This window comes from Hydractinia symbiolongicarpus, chromosome 1 (genome assembly GCF_029227915.1).
Source record: "Hydractinia symbiolongicarpus strain clone_291-10 chromosome 1, HSymV2.1, whole genome shotgun sequence".
NCBI classification, from domain to species: domain Eukaryota; kingdom Metazoa; phylum Cnidaria; class Hydrozoa; order Anthoathecata; family Hydractiniidae; genus Hydractinia; species Hydractinia symbiolongicarpus.
This window is the reverse complement of record NC_079875.1, coordinates 14,583,424-14,602,172: the sequence shown is the minus strand read 5'-3', so window position 1 is coordinate 14,602,172 and position 18,749 is coordinate 14,583,424. Positions and strand designations below refer to the sequence as shown.

General features: G+C 33.9%; 1 protein-coding gene across 5 annotated transcripts; it reads right to left on the bottom strand.

The window, feature by feature from the left end:
- Positions 1–110: 110 nt before the first annotated feature.
- On the bottom strand, positions 111–15,824 carry LOC130641691 (protein mono-ADP-ribosyltransferase PARP16-like). 5 transcript variants are annotated; one of them, XM_057448644.1, is made up of 5 exons: positions 15,048–15,824; positions 9,906–10,043; positions 7,213–7,416; positions 6,444–6,748; positions 111–584 (listed from the first exon to the last, which is right to left on the bottom strand). In XM_057448644.1, exons 2-5 carry the CDS (start codon positions 10,035–10,037, stop codon positions 425–427), a joined length of 801 nt encoding a protein of 266 aa, XP_057304627.1. In that variant the 5' UTR covers positions 10,038–10,043; positions 15,048–15,824; the 3' UTR covers positions 111–424. The 5 variants fall into 5 exon arrangements, with proteins under 5 accessions (XP_057304627.1, XP_057304593.1, XP_057304619.1 ...); XM_057448610.1 differs by lacking the exon at positions 15,048–15,824 and adding an exon at positions 11,076–11,341 and having other exon boundaries at positions 131–584; XM_057448636.1 differs by lacking the exons at positions 111–584; positions 15,048–15,824 and adding exons at positions 602–825; positions 11,076–11,341.
- Positions 15,825–18,749: the final 2,925 nt, after the last annotated feature.

Here is an 18,749-nt window from a genome sequence, read left to right as displayed (position 1 = left end):
ATCATCATCATCAAAAATTCCCAACGCTTGGAAATACTTCGAGCGTGGAATTGTCCGAGATCTATTTTTGTACATTTCTGACGCTTTTTACAGTGGAAAAATTATATAAGAAAACGGGTTGGAAATGGCTGGAAATGGCTGAAAAAAGAAGAAGCTGAAATATTATTGATATCTTTCTTTTTCCTGGAAAAAATAACGAAAATACACCTCTTAACGCGAAAATTTCGCAGAATCAACTTTGAGATTTTGCGCAAGTTAGATAGATTAATTGTATCGCAAATGTTTGAAATTACCAAAAAAAAAAAAAATAACGCACAAAATATAAGAAATGATAAAACTGGCCTACCTCAGGCCAAACGCTTCTTATAAAATAAGTGTCGAGAAAAAGCAAATAAAAAACTAACGAAATAGATTAAAAAAAGGCTTAATCATCGTCAAAACTTTTACTTTTAAAGTGTCTCTTTAAATACAGTTGCACTGTTCTACTCTTCCATAGACCAATTAGTAATAATAACAATAAATATAGAATTAAGACGCATGCCACAGGATGTCTGAAGCAAATCCAACTGCTCTGTCCCTTTTTCCTGATATAAAGAAAATATGACAGAATAAACAAATTTAAAACAACAACAACAACAACAACAGCAACAATTTTTTTTATCTGGTAATCAATTTTAAAACCACATACTTTATAACCATCTAAGAAATCTTAAACAGTTCCTATAAGTTCTATAAGTTTACATGTTTGCTATAGATTTTCTTGTCTTGTCTACCACACGTTTTCCAATCAGTATCTGGATTTTTATCCGAAATCATATTATCGCCCTAGTAGGAAGAATATTTTTTTGAGAAGGAATGTTCATTTTTTTTTACCATATCGATTGCTCTAAGAATATTATATTGTTTCCCTAAGATTTATCTTTAGTTTCAACATGAAAGACCTGGAGATTGGAATCGAGGTTGTCGCAGTTAGAAGCAAGATGCAGGGGCTGCATATACTATCTCGCATGTCAATGTCAATTACACATCATTGTAACAAAATATTTTAAATAATATTAACAGGGTTATTTCATAAAACCTAAAAATTGATTTACTGCTGTTCCTGGTGTGAGGGATATGATGCATGGTTATGATACTTACTGACTTTTTATATTTATGTATTAGACACTTGCATGTGAAATTTTTAGCTCCCTTTCCTCTGAGAGCCTATGACCATTTCCTGAAAATACACCTGAAAAAAATTCTTATGAAATCCTTATAATGGGGAAATTTATAAGAATTACTTTTAGAACTTCACAACACAACTTTATTTCGTTGAGAGGAATCATTTCGCAAAAACAATTCTACAATCATTAGGATTATTCTTAGAATTTTCGAGTGTTAAAATAATTTTGAAATGTGTACGACGGAGATTATCGAGGCGAGTTGGCGAAAGAGACAAACAATTGATCGAAACGGAATCATTTATTTTAAACTAATGGAAAATTCGAAACAAAAGCAATCAGAAAATTGATGTGTAAGCGCGTTCTACGTATCTATTAAAAATACAATACCAATATGTATTATCATTGTATTTTAATGGAATCAAACCCACTTTATTAATTTCATGATTTTGTCGTTCGTGGGCATGTAATAATAAAATAGAGGCAGTTAATCTAGATATTTTGTTTCTATGGTCATTCATGGTAACATGGAAAGAATGACGCAATGATTAAAAAGTTAATCTATGAAATAATAAAATTTCCGAAACATAAGCCAACAAAAAAAAAAGAATGTTGTTTCATTTTTCCTTCGATCTTTCGAGTAGGATGAACTTTTAGCGTTCTGTAATATAAAACTAACAAACACGCACCAATCAATAAACAAGGAAGGAATTAAACATTTTTAATTACTGAAACCTCTCTAATTAAATTTTTATATACATTAGAAAAGAAAATTTTTGAACAGAAATTTTGTTGTCCGAAAATTTTGTTGTTTCTAACTTTTTTTAAAAAGGACCAGTGCATAGAAATTATATACCGTAATGATCCGATTAAGTGCTCAGCATTTTTTAGGCGCCCCTCGAATAAGCGCCCAGGTAATTTCCTCAAAGTTCAATAAGCGCCCAGCACTTATTAAGCGCCCCCCTCGAATAAGCGCCATCTGATAAAAGGGGGCGCTTAATCGAAAACTACCTTGAGAAACTTGGCGCTTATTTCAAAAATTTTACTTTCTTATATTGAGAATAAAAAAAACACATTTTCTTTTTGTTTAGAACATCTTTTCTATATTACGTAAATAGGAAATACAAATTTGTACAAATTAGGAAAAATTTATAAGCGCCCAGCATTTTTTAAGCGCCTCCCTCCCTCGATTAAGCGCCCACACAAAAAATCCAAAGATTTAATAAGCGCCCAGGGCGCTTGTTCGAATCATTACGGTATAGAGTAATCAGAAAATCAAAAAACGGCAGTTTTTAAACTTATTATTTTTTTTATTTTCACATTTGGCTGAAGCTTTATCTATAAAGTTGGATCCTGAAAACCCTTTTTTAGATCTTGATTGAATATATTACACTTTAAATACTTTTAGCCTTCTTTTTGTGTCATTTCCCGTAATCATTACTTTTTGAATTTGGTTAAAATTCGTTCAAGAGACTGTCCGAAAATTTTTCCGCTGAAATAAAAAATTGTGTCTGAACGTTTTTCCGCCGAAAATTTTAGTTCTTAATGTAATTACTTTTTTTAATATAGATTCAGATAAAAACCGAAAGAGATTTACTTATTAAGCGAATTAAAAAAATTTGGAAATTGAAAGTTACCAGGAAACTAAAAGGAGGTTTAAACAACTAAAGATATTTCAGCATGATTAGAGATTGTAATTGTGTTCATGAACAACTGAGTCAGAGGAAAGAAACGACTACCAAAAGTTGTTAGCTTGAGAGAGAATTCAAAAATATTTGCTTCCTGGAGTGTTCTCCTTTTTCTGCTAAAATTCAGACTCGAGTTTTAGTTATGAAAACAATAATTTGAAGCTGTTCTTTTTTGTTCTTATTTGTCAATAACATCTGAGGCTAGTGTTCTTATAAAATTGTTTTTTTTTTATAAAAAGCGTGCAATCCCCCATGAATTAAGAAAATTTAAGAGCTACACCAATTTCAAGAACGTTGAAAAAAACTTTAACAGCTTAAGACATTTCAAAAGTCACTTTGAAACAGCTGTCTTCGCAACATGTCTGCAAACATCAACTTCATTGTAGCTACAAAAAAAATACCGGATGCCGAATTTACAATTTTTTGAGTTTTTCCATAGCGTAATAAATAAAAAAAATAAGACGTAATATTTGCAAATGGTAGATTAAATGGAGCATAACCTATAGCGCATGGGCTGCTTTTCTGCTGCTAGTTTTGCCATTTTGACATATTACATAAATAGATAGTGCGGAATAAATATCTGAAAGCTATCGGAAATTGTCGGTAAAGCTTTTAAAAATTGTCGGAAAGTGATCGCAAATTGCCGGCAGCTATCGAAAAATGTCGGAAAGTAATTGCAAATTCTCGGTAAGGCATCGAAAATTCCAACAATTTTCGATGCCTTACCGAGAACTAAAATTACACAGAAGTTCAGGAATCCATGTATCCTGAAGGTAATTGTTCGCTTCCACGTTTAATGATAAAGTTTCAAGTCAGCAGTCGACAACAAAATTCGTCATGTTGATAACTGTCGAGAATTGTAAAAGAAATTCCAGACATTGTAGTCAGGCGAAGCTAATAGGAACAATTTCCTGTCCTTAAAATGAATGACCTTCATAAAAAAATATTCGTCACCAAAATGACAATCCAAAATTTCAACAAAATAAGAAACAGGAAAATATAATAAAGAGACAAATTTATTTCTTTTAAATCGCAACAAAGTCTTTTGAGAAGATAACTATACAACGAACGTCATCTGAGCAACAGACGTCACACGGACTTAAATAGATTAAGAAATGACAAATACAAAATGCTGGCCAGCGTCGCCATGTTTTTTTTAATTCAACTGCCATATAAACGCAAGTATTATTGCAACAAGTGACGCACGCATTGTTTCCAGATGTCATCTTCATTCTGTTAAGTAAGCTACAAAATTGACGACGTAAAAGAAACTTTTGACAGAAGCATATCTTGGATACAAATCTCTTCAAAAATGGCTTTAATGCGATGAAAAAAGTGCTGATCACAGCGTTAAAAATCAGTATAGTCAATTAAAAATTAAAAATATAACATTCTAACACGCCTTTTTCGGAGAGGGGCGTTTCTTTGAAGAAATACAGAATTAGTGTTTCAAATAGGAATCGAGTAAGATATTTCGGACAGATAACGCTGTGTTTACAGGTCACCACTAGGGCGAACATTTTAAGTGACATCACTATGACAACAGTTATGTCATCACAAGAGCGAACATTTTGGATGGTTTGACGAATACCAAGATTAAGGTTAGGCGCCCACAGTGTAAAGGCAAATCTCCAAGAGACGATTTTTACGACGATCGTCATCAATACTCGAATTTGATTGGTCGCGATTCTCGTCACGACGAAAAGTTGAATTTGTTTCTACTTTTTGTCACAAAATCGTCGCGAATATCGTCCAGTGGAGATTCGGCTTAAATACACAATTTTTATGCTTTTAAAAGAAAATTATTCGCCAACATACGAAAGCCACGATTTAACACAAATTTAAATAGAAAACAGGAAATTGTTCAAGCTGACGACAGTACGATATTCGAGTTAACAGGTTGATGTTAAAGGAGTTAAGAATCCTAAGAAAATTATTCTATATTGATTAAAAAGGCGGCTAAGATTTACCTTATCAAATTGTTTTTGTTGTCTTGATGGTTATGGCAGATAAAATATAATAAGACTCTTGTATTATTCATTATAACAACAACAATAACAAAAATTTCTATTTACACCATTTTTGATTACGTCGCCTATCCTAAATCAACACTTTAATACTACAAACCAGATTTACTTTTCTGTGGCGAATAAAATACCGTAATTCGTGCCGAAATGTTCGTGTTTCGTAATTCAAAGCATGCGTGTGGTATTGTCATACTGTAAGACCACTTTAAGAGTTGCGAAGTTTTTTTCAAGTAACAATACGTATTAACATCCAAATCACTAATTACATCTTCTAAATTAATTGACCACACGCTATATCTACATATGACTAATTTTAGGTAAGATTTCTTCCATTTTACAATCTAATACAAGATAGGCGAAAGATAAGAGCCATCTTTCAGTGTGTTTCCGTGTGGCTAAGAATGGCTGAAAACTAAGAAAAAAATAAGAACAATGGCAAGGCTGAAATTTCACTAATTATATTTATTTTACCTGAAAAAAAAAACACAAAAAATGTGAGGGAATACATTTATCAAGCTTGAAATGTTCGCAAAATCAATTGTCGCAATTATGTGCAACTGATACTTAGATTCTGCATCGCAAATATTTGTTATTTGGCGACTGTAATGCACTACGATAAATGGTGCAAAATTAAGAACAGTTTCAGGCTGAACATGTAAAAAAAAATAAGAACACCTCAGGTTAAAGACAAATTTCCTAGTGCTTATAAAAAAGTGTGAATCAAAATTGGTTGAATAATGCCTTTCGCGTTATCGAATTTCTTCTTTTTCCTGGATGTTTCCACTGGGGTACATTAAATTCCGTAGCAGCGAAATTTTTCTTCAAATAACCTATTATAAGTTCTCAATAGAAAATTGATCACTTTATCATCCTGTTCTTAACTAATTTTCAAAGTTCATACAAGAAGGAGTTTATGTTAATATGAAAGTTTGCCCAAGTTGATATGATCACAGTAAAATCGAAATTATTATTATTTAAGCAAGAATACACGCGTTTTTCTTTATAAGAACAATTTCATAACAATACGAACATAATAAGAAAATAATAAGAACAAAATAGAACCAGCTTTAGGCTTAAATCATTGTTTTTAAGAAATTACAAAAAGCCTGGGTATAAATTTTGTAAATTCCCTTCCAATTCTCTCTCAAGCTAACAATGATCTTTTTTTCACAGTAACTGCGTAAAGGTACTCATCTCGGCTCGATTGATCATGAACACAAGTAAAGAAGTCCATTAATAACAAAAACACCCATTTCCCCCCATAAACGGATTAATGTGAGAGATATTTGAGAAAAAAAATGTAAATGGGAAGAAAATGCCGCTAAATAAGTTGTGTTTTTATTATTTAAGAACAAAATAAGAACAAATTAGGCTTAAAAGTCTCAAAAAATAAGAACAGCTAGCCTCAGGTCGGATTTTACTGGTTCTGATACGAAAGGAGTGTACAGGAGATGTTGAGAGACTTGAGAGATTACGACAAGGGTACCTTGAAGAAAGAGAAAACTCGGTAAACTTTGTGTTTCTGTAGTTGGTTTTAAAGAAAAGATAAAATAAAAATTCGGTACCTAGTTTTCGTCGGTTTATCCATAAAGAGTAGCAAATATTTTACTCGCACTAGATCACTGCTTGTCACTACGAAATATTTCTCAGGTACCTCACCCAATTCCGTGTTCTTCGCCGCACACCGCTTTCTATTTTTCGCTGATTTTTCCTGATATTTTACCCCTGGATGATCGAGAATTTCGCAAACGGCCACACAAGAGGCTTGTTGCCCCAGCTTGGAATGCTTCCACAATGTGCCACCGCTAACGTAAGGCATTGTTACGGCTAAGTCTTCGCAAAGATAGACACCATCACCGAACAAGCCATTCTAATAAATACAAAGGTTTTAAAAAAGCTTATTTTTAGGTTTATAGGGTCAGGCAACACCTGGTTCATCACACACAGACAGTACTTAAAAAATTGTTGATTTTCAGTTGTTTCCAAGCAGGAGGTCTTAATAATACATTTCAAAATAAAAAAAGTACATGCATTGATTTAATTGGTAGAAGAGTACATGCTTTGATTTGATTGGTAGAAGAGTACATGCATGGATTGGATTGGTGTTTAAAATTTTGTGTCCAAATGAAAAAAAGTAAATAAAAGCATCAACACTAAGTAACAACTTATAACGCAACGTAACGCAACGTAACGCAACGTAACGCAACGTAACGTAACTCAACGTAACGTGACGCAACGTAACGTAACGCAACGCAACGCAACGCAACGTAACGCAACGTAACGTAACGTTAACGTTAATCAAGAAAATAAACAAGACATAAGACAGAATCACACCTTCATCATATGTACTTGTAACCCGTTTGATGTGATCGAGTAAAAATTATCCATGCGACTGCCATGGTAACCGTATTTGACACCATAATGGCGTGACTGTTGCTCGAACGTTTGAGATGCATTGGTCGTATAACATACTTCGAAGATGTAATCAGGTTGCAGTGAAAAGCTCGACTGGCCTGTTTTTTCCTGCAAATCTTTGAGCTAGAAACAAAGAAAAAAATAAACACCTAAACAATTTCTTTTTGAACCTCGATGTTTCTATATGCTACAGGCTTTACTGTTGCTTGTTGATATCTTCTTGAAGAATCTAAATTCACGTGTTTGCTTGCGTGTCAATCTAAATCAAACTTTAGGTTTATTCATGGTTGTCATCGTATGAAACTCACATGACTTTTCTTGCTCTGTTTTTATTACCTTTTATTACCTTTTCTTCTCCTTTTTTTTCTTTCGTGGCTGTTAGTTACAAGTTTTTTCTTCTTAAAAGATTTAAGAATCATGTTGCTTATAATAAACTTCTTGTGAAAGTGTGTTAGGAGACAGAGGAACAAACGAACAAAATAGAAACAAACAAACATATAAAAACAGTGTTTTCTCGCAAGGACTAAATTGTATTCTCTTTGACAAAAACTTTTAAGATGTCAAAAGGAAAAAAATAAAAGGGAAGAGTGTCTATGAGCAATTTTCTCATCGTCGGATAGCTTAACCTAAGTGACATTCAACTATCGAAGATGTTATCAGCAATATCAGTAGATGGGTGCACACGCCTAAACTCTCAAAGCAAATAATCCTGATGCGACTCCTAATGTCAACATTTGTGTTGATTATGACAGAGTGATTATGAGTGACCTTTGGCTGACTAAATCTGAAATCTTCAAAATACGTCTTTTTCTTGATTCTTAAAAATAATGCACCCTTATTTTAAATTAAAAGGCAGTGTAAATAGTTATCCAAAAAGGGCAAGTAAACACTGAATTTAAGGAAAGCCTTGAAGTTCTTAGACTTTCGCATTTTATAGATAAGTGTTCCAAAATGCAATGAGTAACCACCATAAAAGAAGATTATGTTTTCTCCTACAAAATTAGGTTTTATCTGTGTATGGTGGCAATTAAAAAGAGTCAAGCAGGACAATCGAGTAGGCAAATTATCCCAAAGATATAAACAGATTTACTTTCAGTAATGCGATCAATTATAAGATAATTAATCACATCCATAATTTGATTTTAAGATTAAAAGTGAATTCTTAACGATTATAGATTTTAATTGGGAGATTTTTTATTATAATTCCTGCGGATAATAAATAATTATAAATGATTATTCTAAAACAAGGTGAACACAGATTTAAAGACGTAGAATTTTAGGAGATATTAGGAGAATTTAGGAGGATAAGCTTGTTAAGCTCCCTGTTTAGGAACACACCAAGGTTGTCCTCTTTATGTAAACGTTCACTGATTTCTGCATAAAGTACAGTATTTCTTTATAAATTTTATGTATGCAATCTTTGTGCATATGAATCCAAGCAAAGTACCCTGTTCATTAATTCTAAAAAATTTGTGTCAAAGGCTCACTCTTCACGAATGACTCCATTAAACAAACAAATTTTGTCATGCTATTTCCAGTTACCTATACCGAGATCCTCGTGTGATATACACCAGACGTAATTGTGTTTAATTTCTCTTCCTTATTTTTTGAAATTTCCAGTCCACCCCCAAATAAGGCCAAATTTTAAATCAACTAACCAATCCCAGCTAGTTTTTCTCTTTTGTAGTCCTCTTCCAAAAATGTTTAAGCAAGTCAGTTCAATGTCAGTGACTGCCTCTTAAAATAGATGGGGATAGATCTGATGTTTTAAACTTCTCATTAATGTTTCTTGTACTACAAATAAATATGTAATAAAGGGCTTCGTTTCGTTGGTGTACACTAAACGCTAATAACGCTGGAATGAACATAACATTGCATAAAGGAAAATCAAGTTAACAACAGCTTGATAAACAATCCTAGGTATGATATCATTTGGAAAATGTTTAGAATACTCAAGAAATTAAAAATAAAAATGCATTTTATATACGCAAATTTATACCAAGTTTGAATGATATACTTGATATCAAATTTTTAGTTCTCTTCAAACATAGCATTACATAAGCAATATATTTAGTTTCTTTCAAACCTTTTAAAACTTTATTACTTTATAGCATAAATATATGGTTTTAGTTTTTTAGAATGGCATTTAAGAACGGACGATTCACTGTATATGTGTATATGAAAAGCTTTTTTAAAATATATAGAATATCATTTTATAATGCCTGTTTTCCTGTAAAGTTTTTTTATCATGAGACTTCACATTGCTCTGTTTCTGGTACCACAGATAAATTGCTCAATTTTACCATAAATAAATATACCTGCTCCGTTTTTGAAAAAAAACAAAACATTAGATAAAAAAGTATGCACCATTTTAATTATTTGATGCATAATACAATTTTTCGAAAATTCTTAAAAATAAAAACTGATCTATACTTGACAAAATGCATGACAAATGTCATGGTGGCACAAAGACATTTTATTTTAAAAGTATTTGATACTATGTACACAGCTTTTCTATTTCTATTTCATAAAGAAAAAAGTAATTTCCTATTTACCAATCAATGTCGGCTACTTAAATAGAAAATTTTCTCTTAAAAAATATTTTACCTTACCACTTCCCTATCACAGGTTTTTGCTGAAAATAACCGATTCTTCAGGATCCAATGAAGTAGCTGCCATATTTCTTCACTAAGCACAATGTTTCCCTTCTTTAGTTCGTTTAAAGGTGGAATGGAATTTATCATTGATTCCTAAAAACAAAAAAAACAAACTTAATCCTTAAACTTTGATATTATTGTGAAATAACTCAATTATTACAAAAATTTTCATCTCAATAACATTTTATGACTTGCATCTTTTTTGAAAATTTTGTCTTTACCTGTTGAAGAGGTCACAAATTATGACTAGAAAAGCCACTAAAATGAATAAATGCTGCATAAATTTTGATGTAAGTATCGTATGAGCGTAAAATGTTTTGCAGGGAGTTAACATTCTTAATTCAATTTCACATGTTTTAACTAACTTTTGAATCTGTTTTCCCCAATTTTTTCAAGATATTTGCAAAATATATTCTATATTTTACAAACGAAGAAAATCAAAATTAAATGCCATAGCGTCTGTAATAGGTAATTTGTATATATATACATATATATACGTTATACTGAAAATACCAAACCAGGCAAAAATCAACTTTTTAAAATAGACGTTTTGTCCTCCAAAAAATGCCTAAATTTAAAAAATAAACATATGTGTTTATAAGGCTATCTAAACATAACGTATATGTAATTACACAGTAAGTTTGAGGCTAAATAACTTAAAAACAAGAGGAAATAAGAGCAGTCAGGTTGATGACATGATCAAAATACCTTTAAATCCCAATATCTCTTCAATCGTTCATCAAAAGTACATGATCTTTTATACAGCGTTTCAAGCTCTACACAATAGGCAACAGGTAAATAAATTTCTAATAAAATTTATTTTTGTGTATTGACCGGTCATTTCTCACGTCATCAACATAAATGACTGGATCTTTTTTATGTTCTTCTGCCTAAGTGGATTTTTTCTTGAGCTTATCAACTAGTGTTAAACAAACTAAGTATATATACCCGAATAAAAAAATAGGCACATGATGATAGTAAAATGATTTTTGTTGGTTGGCTTTGTTTCCAAATAGCAACTATAGTTTTAAAATTAAAGTTATACATAGTTCTTTCTTAAACTTTTATATATTACAAGAATAATCTTTATAAATTCTACCGACAAAACTTTCCTCCTTTGCTTACCAGTTTTTCCATGTTCTTCACGGAATTAGAAGCACTTCCTTCTTGCAAAAATTCTGGAAATGGTCTCAAGCAGGAATCTTTTCGGTAGCTTAAAAGAGCTGCTGAAAAAAGTGCAATTTGGAACTCTGATCCCAAGGCATCTTCTTCGATGGCTTTTAAAACAGCTTCACAATAGCTATTGCTCATCTCTGTTTACATCTACAAATTCCTTTTTTAATTGCATATCTTTGTTTGCAATGTCCTTAAAAAACATTTATTTTTTAAAAAAATTTAGGGGGACCCTTCAAGTGATTTGTGGAGTGGGTACATTGGGCATTTAATACACACATTTTGTTTGCCTTACACAACAACAAAATGTGAAGTCACACACACTTTTTGCAGCCTCTTTTGCAAATTTCCTTTTAATCTAAGATATCCTTATGGTAAAGGATATCGATTTCTTCTCTTCCAACTTAATTTATATAACCCTCATCTTAAAAAATTGAAGTTCCTATATATGTTTTGGTCAAAATGTCTCAGCACATACTACATCTACTTTTGAGGAAAAGGCTTTGCAGATAAATTAAACATATATATACTAAAAAAGATTAACGGTTTTATGGACACCCCTAAACTCCAGAGTGATTGAAGTATAATTAATCAGTGGACAAGGGTGAAGGGTCTCTTTAAGAGACAAGAGAAGAGTTGAACTTCCTCCACCATACCTTAGTTTAAAGGGATGATTGTGGAAGTCCCATGAAATGCCACACAGTGATGGTGTCACTTTAAAAAAACACCAAGTCCGGTCTGTGAACAGTTGGCGTTAGGAAGGGCATCCAGCTGTAAAACAATGCCAAAACTCTTTATTAATGGCCGTAAGAGACAGTTGATCAGACAAATCGCGTAAACGGGGCTGGAACTCTAAGGAGTGAAGGTGTCGCGCACGGTAGGTCAGATGTCAGGTGTGAGCATCGTCAGACCATTACCCAGATATCACATCACAAGGTAGATAACACTAAGTTGAGGATGGGTAGTGTAAATGTTGGTACTCTGAGAGGTAGAGCAGGTGAAGTAGTTGAAATGTTACAACGTAGATCTGTTGATATGTGTTGTGTTCAGGAAGTCAGGTGGAGAGGAGCTTCAGTGAGATTTGTGGAAGGTAGGAGGGCAAGGTATAAGCTTTTTTGGACTGGTAATAGTGATTGATATGGAGGAGTTGGCATATTCGTTGCAGAGAAGTGGGTAGAAAAAGTAATAGATGTTACGCATGTTAATAGTCGTATTATAGTGATAAAGTTTTTGATAGGTAATAGGATTGTCACTTTTCTGTCAGTTTATGCTCTACAGTGTGGACTCAGTGAGGAAGATAAAGATAAGTTCTATGATGAGTTAATAGCAGTCACATCAAAGTTTGGAGACACTAAACTTGTCATGGTGGACGGCAACTTTAATGGTCATGTTTGAAGTCATCTGAAGGTTATAGAGGTGCGCATGGAGGCTATGGATTTGGAAGCAGAAATAAGGAAGGGGAGAGATTGCTTGAGTTTGGAATGGCAACGGACATGGTGGTTTGCAACACATCATTCAGTAAGAGACTGAGTAGGCTGATAACATAACTGGCTGATAACAGGTAACTATAGAGGTTTGAAGTTGGTTGATCAAGTAATGAAAGTTATTGAAAGAGTGATTAATACTTATCAATATATACTTAGAGAAAGAATTGATATAGATAAGATGCAATTTGGTTTTGTTCCAGGGCGTGGCACTACAGATGCAATATTTTCACTCAGACAGCTTCAGGAAAAGTATTTAGGAAAGAGAAAGAATCTCTATTTTGCCTTTGTAGATTTAGAGAAAGCTTTTTATAGAGTGCCACGTAAAGTTATTTGGTGGGCTATGAGAAAATTTAAGTGTGGATGAGTGGCTAGTTACGATGGTACAGTCAATGTACAGCAATGCTAAAAGTCGTGTCAGGATTAACGATTCACTTAGTGATGAATTTAGTGTAAATGTTGGTGTACATCAGGGTTCTGTACTTCATCCTTTCTTGTTTGTTCTAGCCTTAGAAGCGCTGTCTATGGACAGGTTGTTCATGGGAGTTATTGTATACAGATGATTTGATTCTCATAGCAGAGTCGATGGAAGAATTAGTTGAAAAGTTTGATAAGTGGAAGAAAGGACTAGAAGAGAAAGGGCTAAGGGTGAACACAGCAAAGTCTAAAGTCATGATTAGTAGCATTGCAGCCAAGTGTGACCTTGTAGTTGGAAAGTGGCCTTGTGGAGTTTGCAGGAAAGGAGTTGGTAGTAACTCAATTTTTTGTCAGACTTGCAAGCATTGGGTATAAGAAGTGCAGTAGTATTGGTGGAAGGTCAAGAGCTGACATTCAGTTTGTATGCAAGCGTTAATTGCTTTGGGTCTTAGAATAATAACACAAATTGATAGAAACAATGTATTTCTGTTGGAATGACTAGATACAACACATTCAGTATGCGTAGACTATTTATGGAAATTTTTGGGGAATGGGTAGGAATGAAGGTGCCTCCTTCATGCTTCGTCATATGCACAAATATATAATGCATAACCTGCACGTCAGGATATGCGGTATAGGCGTTTTCATGCCCTGAGCGTCAGGTGCATGACAGAGATGAGATGCACTGAGCGTCAGATGCATTGACATGTTCTGAGCATTAGGCACATGCTAATTATGGTGTTCTCTTCCAGCTCAGGGCATCTCTAGTGTAGTCATTATGTGAATAGGAAACATGCGCCTTACGCTCAGGGCATGTTGAAGCCCCTGACACTCAGGGCATCTCACATACACCTGACGCTCGGGGTATGGAAGAGAACACTAGAACACCAGTACTTCTTATGAGAATGGTTTGAAGGTCACGAGGAAGGCATTACATGTCAGAGATGACAAATCTGTCAGTGCTGACTCTAGTCAATCTAGCTGATATTGTTTTTACAAAACAATATTTTTGAGCACAATAATATAATAATACTTTTAGACAAAAAACAAGGTACAGCTACTGGGACTAAATATGCTCCTCCATACACTGATCTTTTTATGGAGGATTTAGAAGAAAAGGCTTAAAAAAATTACCATTTTAAGCTGTGAGTTTAGTGGCACTACATTGGTGAAATCTTTTATTTGGGAACATGGCAAAGAACAAATGGAGGAGTTTATTTAATATTTCAATAGCTTTAACCTACAATTAAGTTCACCGATAGGATAGGAACTTAATAGAATTTTTAGATGTTTTAGTTATTGCAGAGGAACAAAACCTCTTTCTTTTTGTTAAGGTAACTGATACGCACCAGTTTTTGCATTTTTCTAGCTGTCATCTATTTCATCCTAAAAAGGAATACCTTTTAGTCAGGCTCTTAGGTTAAGCCAAATTTTTTTAATGAGTTTTTTAAAAATTGAGTTTCAAATGGCTTTACTGTAGGATATGAGAAAAAACTTGTAGATTCCCAAGTTAGTAGAGCATTTACATTGGAGTGAAATAAGATTTTACTGGCAAGTTCAGGGACAGATGGGAGTTTAGGTAAGGAGGTGTTGTCAGGCTAAGACTTTTAAAGATATTTTTAGTAAAGTCTAAGTTACCTAAGTGAGGGAGAAATGGGTTTTTACCAAAGCTACAATAAGCCTAGGTGCCAAGTCTGCGGTATTTCACTTAAGAGTGAAAATTTCTTTAAGGTAATTTTAATTGTGACTTGAATTTGGTTTGTTTGCAAAACATGTAACATGCAATATGTAGGTAGTACAAAGACAGCTTTAACAGTAATAAGAACTTTAGATCTTTCTGTGAAAGATGTGCTGCTGGTACACTTTACATTTAATAAAGAAAAAGTTGTTCCTTGGGCAGGTTTGTTTTCACACTTTGTACAGGATGGCCATAACGGCATGTCAGATTGGAGTTTCGAAATCATTGATAGGTATGTCAACTGAGACAGTCCTTTTGGCAGAACAAACCTAAAACGTTCCTTACAGTTGGACTTAATGAAAGGAGTGTACCAGCATGACTCCTCCTTGATTTCTTTTAGTAGTTTCTTTCCAAGCAATTTTGTGTACTTCAGGTAAAGTGCATGACTAAACTGTTACTTTGTACCATGTATATCGCTTTGTTTAGTGTCTGGGCAATAGCTTATAGTTACGCATTGCATTAGAGGTATTTTTAAAGTGTGTTACTGATTTATTTATTTTTTACTATTTTTTACATATCTTTGGCCTATTAGTTATTTTTCTATGGTCAGTAATTTTTGTTGTTTTTTATTGTATAAAAGGTTTTTTATATATTGTATAAATTTTTATTTCTTGTGTAAAAAGGGTGTATTTTTAAAAAAATTATGATATATATACAGAATTGTATTGTTTTAATCTGTGTAAGTATTTAAAAACAATGAACTGTAACCTTTTTTAAAAATATTTCTGAAACAAGAAGGTTTTTGTACACCTGACAAATAAAAAATAGAAAACATTGTATATAAGGAATACTTGTTTTTTTGACTTCATATTAAAAACCAGTCACAAATGCTGTGAATGTCTTAGTAGTATTCTTCTACAAAACGTTTAATTTTTCTTTTTTTATATATACTTTAAAATATTTTTTGTTTTGACAGGATTCTGGCACATATATATTATCAAAAAAATCTAAAAAATTAACTGCCAATAAAAAAAGGTCAAATTATTGTTAAAAACTTGAAAGTAAATTGTAAAGTTGTAAAGGGAAAAAAAGAGAAGAACTGAGATTGTAGAACTTGGCTAGCAATGTTTATGATGCTCGTCACTGGTAATAGACTAAAAACTGTAGCGCTGATCCTGATCCTTTTTATCTTGGAACGTACCGTTTCGATCAAAGCTTCTGTAATGTACAGAGTCGTGCCATACAGCGTTTGGTTTAGTTATACGGAGTATGCCGAGCATATTGCAATATATAAAAATAAATAGGCAGTTTTTTTATAAAGCATGGAAAGTCTATAAAAAATACGCATAATTCAACAATAATTTTGAGGGGGCAGAAACGCGTTTTTTGCTTTTATTGGCCATTTTCGCGAAAGTATATTACTTTCCTGCCGAATAAACGCACCCTCTTGAGCATAAGAGAAGGCGCTTATTTTGTCGCACAGTAATTCTAGTTCCCCCAAAAGTTTCATATTATTTTTCCCTCTTTGGAAGGATTAATTTGAGACTATTTTGTTTTATATTTTTTTAAATTTTTAGGACATCATTCGCACCCTCCGATCGTCGCTACATCTTCCCTCAACCAAAACTTAGTATATTACTTGCTTAGAGAGAAAAATGTAGTGAATGCCCCCGTAATTAGAAGATGTCAAGCGTCCCCTGTGTGTATTGGATGGCCAAAATAAGTAGTAAGCACCATGGGCGGTTATTCCATCATTTACAGTTTTATAAGACTTCAAGAAGGGAAGGATCACTCGTGGATATGAATAACAACTTCCTCCTCTTTCACTAACAAGAAAAGTGAATATAAAGGTGGATTTAACCTGCGCGTTTTTTATTATATCCGCCTACTCGGAGTAGACACAGCGCCATGCAAAGTTATACCCTGTGTGGGCATACGAACCTGAATTATAATCACGTGACCCCTTTCACTTGTGCATGCCAGGCCTAGGCAGGCCTAATTTCAACTTCTCAGAAGAGCGCGTGGCTGTACTGTCCTTTTTATTGTAAGTAGCTAGCTAGCCTAGCTATTATGCTTTAGCATATAGCTTTAGTATATTCCCCAGTAAATAACCGAGTTACGGTGTAAAGAAACATAGCTATTGTTTTGCGTTAGCCATAAGGACGTTGGAGTGTCTGGAGAGAGTGAGAATCGATTATATTCTAAATAACCTCAGAACCAAAGTATAGTAAAACGATTGGGCTTTCTCTATGATTTTGTACGACACCAAGTTTTGCCCTCCAAATTTAGTGTGTGACAAAAAATTAGAAGTAGGCAGTGTTAAAAACGGCAATATTGAAAATTCAGGGTGGGAAAATTTTATTTTTAATTTTCATATGAAACCCTAAATTTATATTCCAGACAAGAAAGAAAGATAGCCCATTGGTCTAGCTTATTACCCAATGTGGGTAAATAAAGCATCATATTAAGGCTAAGAAATGTTTTGCATAACTTGCCATCAATAGGGGTTGCTGAGCAGGGACATGTCTCCTATATTCGCAAGTGAATAATTGTACTCTGCGGTGTCATCATCATCATCATCATTCCCGGCTTAACGTCCGTTTTCCATGCTAGCATGGGTTGGACGGGGTATATTAACGACCCTCTTCCAATCTGATCTAGACTGTGTTAGAAACTCAACTTCCTCTCTATCAAGTCTGTCCTTATAACCTCCTGCCAAGTCTTTCTCGGTCTGCCTCTGGGCTTTGCCCCAGGAACTATTAAGTCTTTACACTTTCTTACCCAATTATCCTCCTCCATTCTTTCCAAGTGCCCCAGCTAATTCAATCTTCTTATCTGGATAACATCTTTAATTCTACGGAGACTTAGCCTGCTTCTTAGCTCATCTGAACTCTTTCTGTCTCTCAGACTGGCATTACACATCCACCTAACCATTCTCATATCATTCCTTTTTAAACGGTCAAGATCTTCCTGCTTCACTGCCCATGTCTCACTACCGTACAACATAACACTTCTTACACAGGCCTCATACAACCTACCTTTTACCTCAATTGACAGGACTCTGCTAGTCAATAAAGGAAGCAACTCTCTAAACTTTTTCCAAGCAGAACCTATCCTGCAAGTAACACTTCTTCCAACACCCCTTCACTACCCAACATATCACCTAAGTAACAGAAGTTCTTAACTATCTCTAACGAGCCACTGTTGTACATCATTAAAGCTGGAAATACTTCATTCTCTATAATCTCACCTTTGCAACGCTTGCATACAAACTGTATGCCAGCTCTTAACCTTCCACTAATACTACTGCACTTCTTATGTACCCAATGCTTGCAAGTCTGACAAAAAATTGAGTTACTACCAACCCCTTTCCTGCAAACTCCACAAGGCCACTTTCCAACTACAAGGTCACACTTGGCTGCAATGCTACTTCTCATGACTTTAGACTTTGCTGTGTTTACCTTCAGCCCTTTCTCTTCTAGTCCTTTCTTCCACTTCTCAAACTTTTCAACTAATTCTTCCATCGACTCTGCTATGAGAACCAAATCATCTGCATACAATAACTCCCATGGACAACCTGTTCTGAACTCCATCGACAGCGCTTCTAAGACTAGAATAAACAACAAAGGACTAAGTACAGAACCCTGATGTACACCAACATTTACACTAAATTCATCACTAAGTGAATCGTTAATCCTGACACGACTTCTAGCATTGCTGTACATAGACTGAACCATCGTAACTAGCCACTCATCCACACCTAATTTTCTCATAGCCCACCAAATAACTTTACGTGGCACTCTATCAAAAGCTTTCTCTAAATCTACAAAGGCAAAATAGAGATTCTTTCCCTTTCCTAAATACTTTTCCTGAAGCTGTCTGAGTAAAAATATTGCATCTGTAGTGCCACGCCCTGGAACAAAACCAAATTGCATCTTATCTATATCAATTCTTTCTCTAAGTAACTTATCAATCACTCTTTCAATAACTTTCATTACTTGATCAACCAACTTCAAACCTCTATAGTTACCCCTTTCTAATGCATCA

Bases quoted from the DNA above. Each gene is read 5' to 3' on its own strand.
- LOC130641691 (XM_057448610.1), bottom strand. From the start codon at position 11,261: ATGAGCAATAGCTATTGTGAAGCTGTTTTAAAAGCCATCGAAGAAGAT. The intron at 7,417-9,905 runs GTAAGGTAAAAT...CTTTGTTTCTAG, and splicing joins AAACCTGTGATAGGGAAGTG to CTCAAAGATTTGCAGGAAAA. The intron at 6,749-7,212 runs GTGTGATTCTGT...TGTATTTATTAG, and splicing joins TACAAGTACATATGATGAAG to AATGGCTTGTTCGGTGATGG.